At 41.4% G+C, this 9,373-nt stretch overlaps 1 protein-coding gene across 2 annotated transcripts in view; it reads right to left on the bottom strand.

The window, feature by feature from the left end:
- Window positions 1–4,151: 4,151 nt before the first annotated feature.
- MOSPD2 (motile sperm domain containing 2) overlaps window positions 4,152–9,373 on the bottom strand; it is a 53,491-nt gene continuing 48,269 nt past the window's right edge. The window contains exons 14-15 of one of the 2 annotated variants that reach the window (XM_055338430.1): window positions 7,254–7,356; window positions 4,152–5,076 (exon numbers count right to left, since the gene is read on the bottom strand). In XM_055338430.1, the coding sequence (XP_055194405.1) occupies window positions 5,035–5,076; window positions 7,254–7,356 (145 nt within the window). In that variant the 3' untranslated portion in view covers window positions 4,152–5,034. Of the gene's footprint in view, window positions 5,077–5,263; window positions 6,682–7,253; window positions 7,357–9,373 lie in introns of those variants that run through there. The other variant, XM_055338429.1, reaches the window with a different exon arrangement.

Genomic DNA, 9,373 nt, shown 5'->3' with positions numbered 1-9,373 from the left:
TCCCGAATAAAGGCAACTTAATATTTTATCTGGTATTAAAATGAAGAGTTGGACTCACCAAGAGAAGAGTTACTATGTCCATCTCTATTGTGGCAACTTCCTCATGAATTTTCAGGGGAAATTCTGAGTATAGTCAGTTTTACTCTAAGCACTGACTTCAGATATAACTCCTCTATAAGATACACCTCCACCTTTAATGACTAAGCTCTTAAGTAGTTTAAGTGATCCCAGCGTAGTAAACACTGAATATGAAAGGAAGCTTTGCTTTTTATATCCATTTCCTTTTACCTTACCTTTTTAGCAACTTATTAGTTCAGCCACATTAAAAAAGTTAAATTTTGCGAGACTGTCATACTATTGTTACTGCTCCTAATAATAACCTCATCCTTCTTCACTCCCTTAAAAGGAAGTAGCTTGAGTCTTGGAGTTAGAAAATTGGAAAAGTACCCAAAACACATTTTTGACATTTAGTTTATGACTGAGAACAGTGATTTGGTATTTGACTCAAGTTGTTCAAGCATATTTGCCTATGAGCGGGCAAAAGTAATCCAGGGCAAATCTAACTGCAAATAGTAATTGTACTGAACAAATCTGTATGCTAGTATTAGAGTGAGGGTTTGGTGCAGAAAAGGTGGAGGAGTATTGGAGTGGGAAAGACAAGTGATTCACTTCTTTTTTTATCATCCCTGATCTAGCAAAAGGGGCCAGGCATAGTATTAGTAATTTGGAGGTTTCTTGCTGTCAGAAACAAGAAGACCTACACAGACAGAAGGGGAAATCAAGTCTGATTTTGTGAGGCAATAGCAAGTCCATGGAGGACCGTTTTAGATGACTTCCAAAAACTAGTGACATTTTTTCAACACACACACACGACCTCACAGCTCTAGAATGATCCACTCCTTGGGGGGTTAATGAACAAATGTGAAAAATACTGGTTATGTACTTTCCCTTAAGTTTATTGACAAAAGTTTGAATACATGTGTGCGCTGAAGCTATGAGACTGGAGAAAGCCAACTGGGATAGAGACCTACTGTCTCCATGCCTGTCATTCGGAGCTTAACACAATTCTGAGCTATTTTCTTTCATGTGTGGGGCATCTGAATTCTAAGCAGTCATTTAGACTGGATGAAGTTGGTTTAGTTTTCTGATTTTCTGTTCCCCGATCTGCAAAATGAGGGGCCAGATTGGATGAGCTTGCAGATCCCATGCAACATACCCTGCATAACCCTCTCCCCTTGAGTGGGGGGCCAGAGCTAGTGTCTGACGGGCTAGCACTCTCATCATCTAAGTTAGCTTATACAGCAGAAGGGATTTTGCAGATGTAATTAAGGTTCCTAATCAGTCACCTCTGAGCTCATCAGAAGGGAGATTGTCCTGGGTGGGCCTGACCTAATCAGGTCACCCCTTAACCGGGCCCTTCCTGAAAGAGATTCTAGGTGAGAACAGACATGTTGTGAACTGCCTATAGAGGAGGCCATTTAGCAAAGACCTGGGAGTGGCCTCGAGGGGGTGAGAGCGGTCCCCAGCTGATAGCCAGCAAGAACTTCAGGACCTTAGTCCTACAGTCTCAAGAAAAGGGATTTTGCCAGCAACCTGAAGGTACTTGGAAGTGGATCTTGATCCACTTGAGCCTCCAGGGAGATGCAGGCGGCTGACAGCATCATTGCAGTGTTGTAAGACCTTGAGCCAAGAACCCAGCCCCACTGTGGTAGGTTCAACATGTGCAAACTGAGATAATTTGTGTGGTTTTTCAGGTGGTAGATTTGTGGTCATTTGTTACATGGGAACAGAACACTTAAATGCTCTGATTTTATTGAACACAAGACTCCTTGAGGTCACTGGACTGTGGTTGAGACAACTCTGAGCCACACAGCTAGTGGGTGCCCTTCTCTGGAGTGCTAGATACACCTCTCATAAGGCTGAGGGTGCCCGCCAAAACCCTCCATCCAAGTAGAGAGTACATCAATCAACCCCTAGGTTTCAAACCTTTCTTAAAGTATGGTCTGTAGCTTAAAATACCAAGAAACTTACTTTCCCAGCCAAGGGTCTTGAGGGGCAATTGTGTCTTTTCACCTCTGCTTCTCTTTAAGGACTTTGTCTTCTCTTTTCCTCTCCTGCCATTTGGTGAAGGTAAAGTTCTCAGACTGTCCTTTGGACATTTTAAATTATCACTCAGATTGGCCACTCTCGGTGGTTGTAAAACAGATAAGCATTAGACTTGGGAGACGAGTTCAACTCTTGGCTCTGAAAGCAACCAGCCACATGACCTAGGGACAGAGAATTATTTCTCTGGCCCTCGGTTTCCTTAGGTGTAAAACACAAGACCTTATTCCATATTCCCAGACTGTTCAGGACAGAGGCACATGGAGCAACTGGCAGTTTGAAGGGCCACTCAAATTCTCCCTTCAGAAAGACTTGAAAATGTGCACCTATTTTGCCCCTATGGGTCAAGAAGTTCCTCTTCTTGCCAGTTGAACCAGTTGTCTCAAATACTTTCACATATGTAGGAGATTAGTTTTATTTTGCATGGCAGGGGACACCAGCGGAGAGGAAGAGAATCTTTAGACATTACATGGAGGTAATTTTACTCAATGGGAGGGCAAAATTATAAAGATGTGAAGGATCCTATGTGATATTTTAATTGAATTGTTACAAATTTAAGGGAAACTTATGGGTGGAGTATTGCAAGATCAATTCTGTGTGTGAGCATGTGCATGAGTGTGCAAGTGTGGCGTTTTGAAAGAGTGTGGGTGCAATGGTAGAAGGAAACATCTGACCAAGTGTTCTTCGGAAGGGATACTCCTTCACAGGATTCAAGGCAGCCTTCTAAATTATGCCCCTTTCCCTGGGCACTAGAATTAAGAGTGGAGTAGTAAGAAAGGCAAGGGTAGGAGTATAAAGTAGGGGAAGTTTGGAGAACTGATGATTGACTTTGAGTGAGGTGGGATATTCAGTAAGATCAACCCAAGTGTGGAAATTTCTAAAAAGCTGGGATGGAAGGTGGCAGGGGCAACAGCAGCAAAGCAAGGCCAGCCTCTGTATGGCTGCTTAAAGTGCATTATTTCCCCTCACTCTAACACTCGTCCTGTGCAGCACTAGGATTATCAGCCTCAGAGATGAGGAAACTGAGGCCCAGGGAGTTCAACTAACACTGCTGTCACACAGGTAGCAGGTGGTTCAGAGGGCAGCTGCATCCCACTGGCCTTACTACAGATCCCTCACTCCTAACCACCTTTGCCTCCAATGGAATGGATGGGACAACATTCATTCTGTCTTTCCGGGGCAGGAAGAGAAGAGGAGCCCTATGCTTCTGGGGGCTGGTGGTGCCGTGACATCAGTGAACTTTGAGTTGTTGGTGCAAACTTAGGGGAGGAAGAGGAAGATGGGTGCCAAGGAACCAATCCTACCCTAGCTGGAACTTTCCCCACAGGAGCTTTTGTTTTCTAGAAAATTCTTTTAGGAAAGGGGGGCCCAGCCTCACAGTCCTAGGTAGATGTGGTGCTTCTTGGTAGACTATCATTTTGTCTTTGTAGCTCTATTCTGAGTTTCTCATCAATTTGTATTTCTCCTTCTTTATCAGTTTAGAAGATGGACCTGTCGTGTTCCTTCTATTTTTATGGAGTGGTAGCTGCCCTGTGGGAGCTACCTTCCAGTGGTGGTGTAGGGGGGACTACACCAATAATCCTCAGGCCCCTTCCAACCATACCTACAGCCTGTGGGTGCTTTCCATGGGGACTTCCTTCCATGTACCCAGGAGCCGGGTGGGATGTTCTCTCCACAGCCTGCTTCCTGCTGGTACCTGGCAGGCTGGAAGGTATACTAGGGTTGAGGGGACTTTGGGCAATTCTCGGGAAGGTTCCATGATGGAGCCTCCAGTCATGACAGTGAGTCTGGTGTTAAGTTTGGGGAAAACGGAGAGCTCCAGTGAAGAGTAGCTAGACTCTGACTGGGGTTGAGGAGAAACGGGACACACAAAGGACAGGTTCACCTGATAAACACAATTGTAACTCTGGAAGCTTACAGCACTGTCCTTATAAAAATGCAAAGCAGGTCCAATAGAAATTAATGTGATCTTTGAAAGGTCAGAGTGTGCCTGAACATTGATTTTTTTTTAAGATGCTTTATCAATTAGAGACCAGAGGTTTTTCCTGATGATATTTATTTCATAAATGTAATTATTTTTCTAAAACATATTAAAATAGAAAACATGTACTTTTGATCAATTATACAAAGAAAATACCAATATAGTAATAAAAATACTGAAAATATATGAAAAGCACCAGAATATTAGAGAAATTACACTGGCAACAATTCTAGCAATATATTTTTTTTTTGCAATTGTACAATAAAGTGCTATTAAATCCAGTCAAAATTAGTGGCAAGATATAAAACAGTTATGGTATTGTTATGAAATTTGAGGCTAGGTTTAACCGCAATTGCATTTTTAGGCTACTTTTCAGATCAACCTAATGCTATTCGATTAATATTTTCATGGAATGTCTATTAATTTCCATCCTCAAGTGAAAACAATCTAAATCTAAATGTTGATCCTTGGTAATCTGGTCATGAACAGCTAATGACAAGATAAAAAATAAAATTATTATCAGAGTCCTCAAAGTAATAATCATACAAAGTGTGATGAAAGAAAATCAAAAGACAGTAAAATCAAATGTAAATATGTGATTAGGGCAAGAAAAAAGTTTAGATGCCTTTGATTTTAGAGTTAGTTTGCAGTAATCTTGCATAGGCACATTTAATAGACACACAGACATTAACAAGATAGGTTATTAAAATCAAACTGGCCAGGTATCAGGGAAGAACAATTTGGCGAGTCAGTCATTTTCATAGGAAACATTAAAGGGACACTGTTAGGACTGCACACTTCCAATTCTGACCAATGATTTCCATTCGTTTGCCAGGGAACAAAAAAACAGACACAAATACTTTGGGATTAGAGAATATTAAAGCCGGAAATGTAACATATAAGGGGAGACCGCTGTGCACACACACACAGGGAGATAGTACAGGTAGTACTTAGGGTGTATTGAAGTCATTTTCACGTCTGGAGGTGGCAAACTGCAACAGAAAAACCCAAATTAAGACAAAGTATCAGACCAGTGTCCTTTTAAGGTTTTATTGCTAGGCCAATTTTGAAGGGATTCTATTGATCTCCTTCTTCACAACTCCATTCTGGAATCCTCAGCTGCTCCAGATGAAAGCCGCCAACACTACACTTCAGAATAAAAAATTCTCCAAGCATGGCTCAATCAAAACTCAACATTTATTTAACAGGCAGACTTGTTTTTCTTTCATATCCAGTAGATTTACACGTGAACCAACACGGACTGAAACTGGCTGTATAAATGAGAAAACAAACTCCTTTCATTCATCTCTGCCCCTGCAAGTCGTTATCATTTTAGGAGTTTTAGGGATCACCCTTGGGATTACTGGGACAAGGGCAGAGTGTCAAGCAAGTCAATTAGCCCTGGCCTGAAGGTGGTACACATGGATCATGAGTTCTACTTTTCACTCTGAAATAGAGACTTGACACTTGATTTTTGATTTTTTTTCACGCTTATAGATACTCTAGCCTTTTGTCGAGTTTCCTTCTTGTGGCTAATTTTAACGAGGAATGGAAATGTAAATGCATCTCAAAACCAAACTCTTCAAAGAAATTTTAACTCCTTTCATTTAGAAAAGAGTTCGGGTGAAGATGGTACGATGGAGGAGTAGGCCTTTCTGATAAATGAGACAGATGGATCTGTGTCCAGCCACAGTGAGCAATGTGAAACCATGTAAAAAAAGACTGGAAGGTGGGACCCGAAGGATTTTTCTTCTCCACGTCATTAACAGAATTCAAAGAAAACCCAACCAAGCATAGTTTCCCAAACTCTACCTAAATGTGAATGTTCATTAAAAAGTCCAAGATTAATAAAAGGCAGACTGTTAAGGAAGACAGATAAGAAACAAAGGCTAAAGGTGGTTTGGCATTAAATAGTTTTACATACCCAAAGAATATTGACTAGCATCTGGAAGTAATTCTCAAAATTACAAAGTCATGTTTACAGAAATTACTCTGTATGTTTTTTTCCCCAATATACATGTTCTATATACATAGTATAGAAAAGCTAGTAAGTTGGCTCAGCTATAATGATTTTGTCATTAAAAAAAAGCAGATAACGTTTTTTGGCTGCGAGAAAGCTTGTTACTTACACTTTTCAGCTACTGTATATATATATATACTTAAACTTGAAAAGTAGTCAAATCAAAAGGAAAAAAATAAATTATATCTAAAGTATTAATTTACACACGGATATGTCTTGACATGGCTAACTACAGCTATAGTCTCTTATAATCCATTTCTCCAGTGTTTCCTTATGCTAACAGACTTTATTTTCAAGACATGGATTTGTTCCCCTCTAAGTGTTGCACATTTCCTTTCAGGAAGTACAGATGTGCGACACTTTTATAGTAGCATGAAGTCCTGGGTCTTTTTCCCACTAATGAATGAAAGAGCCATGTTTGCCACTGAATGCCACTTCTTTAACTGTACAACAAATAGAAGAAAGAGATGACAAAAGCAAGCAAGAGCATTGTTAACGAAAGCAGCAGCTGCTGGAACCAGATACAACGCTGAACTTGGTCTTCAAGCTTCCTATTGCTTTCTAGTAAACGATTGAGCTAAAGAGGGAGAAAAGGATGAAAGAGTCATATCAGTAAAACAGTACATGAATCATGTGAACAGCCCATAGGGATATTAGAAATCTAAACATTTCCAGGATGGGGTCCGTCTACCCTGAACAGCTGGGAGCTGGAAATGCGATGAGGGATCATATTTGTTTGGTGAGCAGACGTGCACCCACTTACTCTTGTTTCGGAAAGGTCTACTTTTCTAGTTGAGCAGGAGCAAAGCGATCACCTCCCGGAGGTACCGAAAGCAGCTATTCAGAAAGAGAGCCCCTCCATCTGTTTCAAACTGAAATGGTACCCCTTTCATGAGATCGCATTCTTTGCTACTCCCGCAAAGCACCAGACCTTGCCCAAATTAAAATGGCCAGAGCTTTTACAAAGTTAATAGATCTCCAAAAGTCATTTACCACTTACCGATTCGGATTTGGCTTCCCTTCACAAAGAAAAGAGCATTTCTGTCATGTCTATGCCAAAGGACTTCCTTACATGAGCGGGGAAAAGTGGATTTCTGATATTGGTTAGCATGAACCACTTTGTTTTAGTTAGGGAGAAAGAACACTTACCTGTAGATAAAGATCCTCACTGGTTTTATCAGACATGTTAAAAGCACTGTCTTTTAAAGTCAGGGTGGTTGGTTTACTGCTCTCAACAATATGGCATCTTAACCTATGAAAATCCAAAGGAAACAGAACTTAACATTTTTAATGAACTTTTTTATAGAAGTGAACTATAAAATGAACCACAGAAGTTTATGTAACCGAGATGAGAGCACTCCTCCTTCTCCTCAGATACATGTAAGGTAGCAGCTCAGTGTGTATTTATCTTGGAAGGGGAGCAGAATTTGCCACCCCAAAATATGCCTCTCTGGCATAAAAATTATCTATGAGCTGGTTATTTTTTTAAGAAACAGCAGACCTAAGAAAAGCTCTGAAAACCTTTATATTTATAAGGGAAGGAAATGTCCATCTGTAAGGATGTCTTCCTCTCCGTACCAGGAAGAGGGGATGACAAAAGTCTCTGGTCCCTTCTCCGTTAAGAGTTCTTGATCTAGATCTGCTTACCGATCTTACCCTTGTTGGCTGTAATATTTCCTGCCTCCCTTACCCCCCAACATCTTGTCTCAGCTGGAGATGGTGTTCAGCTGGAGGTGGTGTCTTGAGCCACTTTGGGGAGTTTCATTGTTTTCCTGGGTATCTCCCATGTATACAGGAGCTAGACATTTTATTAAACTTCTGCTTTGTTCCTATTAATCTGTCTTTTATTACGGGGGTGGAGGGTGCCTGCCAAGAACCTAGCAGGGTAGATGAGAAATGGTTTTTCCTCTCCTACATTTTGGCAACCTACGATGGGACCTGCTGAGATACTGTCCTCGCCTGGACGCCTACAGACGGGATCCTGGAAAACTAGCAGAAGCTGGCAAAGGTAAGAATTTGTAGGAAAGTCTGCTTTCCTGGATCTCACTCTAGTGCCAGGTCGAGAGAGAAAGGTAAAGATTTCACCTTGTCCCTTCCTTGCCAAATTTAGGTTAGCAGAAGGAAATAGGTCAAATGAGGTCTTCCTTTCATCATGTTCTAGGTCTTGAGAGCTGGGTTTTGTGACCAGCAAGAATATTCTTTTTGGTCTCTTTCAGCTGGAGGATGCATGTGTCCATAGGCATCCAGCACGTGGCTGACCAGGCTGGGGATATTGGAGGCACAAGGTGATAGGAGCATCCTCTTTGTCCAGCTGTGCCAGTTCTCAGGGTAGTTTGTCATTAGGGGCCCAGTCTGTGAGGGGTCTTTGTCATCTCAGCTTTTGTTGTCATTAGTGCTGGAAAAGTCCAATCCAGTAAGCACTTCCCTGATGCCATGGATTACAGGGTCTTCGACTGTGTGGGAAATTAGAGATATCCTTTTCATCACCCCATTCTTACCACTTGTGGCAATGGAGGTCTTTGCTTTCTTATGCCAACTCCCAGGATCCTGTCAGGACTGCATCTTTTGCAACATCTTTGGGGATGCCTCTTGTGTCCATGGCTACACCATAAAAAGGCCTATTGGCTTGAGTCGCTATTGAGATTAATATAAGACCCTACTTGTCAATGCCAGATAATGGATCTTTTGAATGGAAAAGCTGCTATGTTTAAAAAATTTTGAGAGAGCTCTCATCCTAAACCATAGTCTTACTGATATCTCTGGAAAGGCCAAATTGAAAGGAGAATATGAAGGAGTATGGCTGCTAGCCTGAGGGACTTCCTTAGCAAGATGAAATTATGAAATTCTTTGTACCTCCCTGCTCAGAAGATATGTAGCAAACTGAGAAAAGAGGTAAGAAAGATTAGTGGCCATTCATTCACCACTCACAGGCACTGTGACTTGCTGTTAATAAGGGTTGTTCTCTCTTCCCATCCATGATTATACTGTAGTTCTCAGACAAGCCACATGCCCCCCCACACCGAGGAAAAACTCTTCTTATCGGAAATGACCAGAATTTATCCTAGGCCCTCTTAAAAATATTCAGGAAGTGGATCAACTGAAGGCTGATGTTTGGGGGCTGCTAGAAGCAACAGTACAGCTCCCCACTCTGCCCATAAAGGCCTTTGTTGAATACTTTATAGAAACTTTTTAAAGGCATAGCGCATTAAAAACCCTGAAGCTTCAGAACACAGAAATCACTTCATTTCCATCTTAGTTGGAAATCTGCT

Source organism: Nyctereutes procyonoides, unplaced genomic scaffold (assembly GCF_905146905.1).
Source record: "Nyctereutes procyonoides isolate TBG_1078 unplaced genomic scaffold, NYPRO_anot_genome, whole genome shotgun sequence".
Lineage (NCBI taxonomy): Eukaryota > Metazoa > Chordata > Mammalia > Carnivora > Canidae > Nyctereutes > Nyctereutes procyonoides.
The sequence above is the reverse complement of the archived record's forward strand: the minus strand, read 5'-3'. Positions and strand labels throughout refer to the sequence as shown.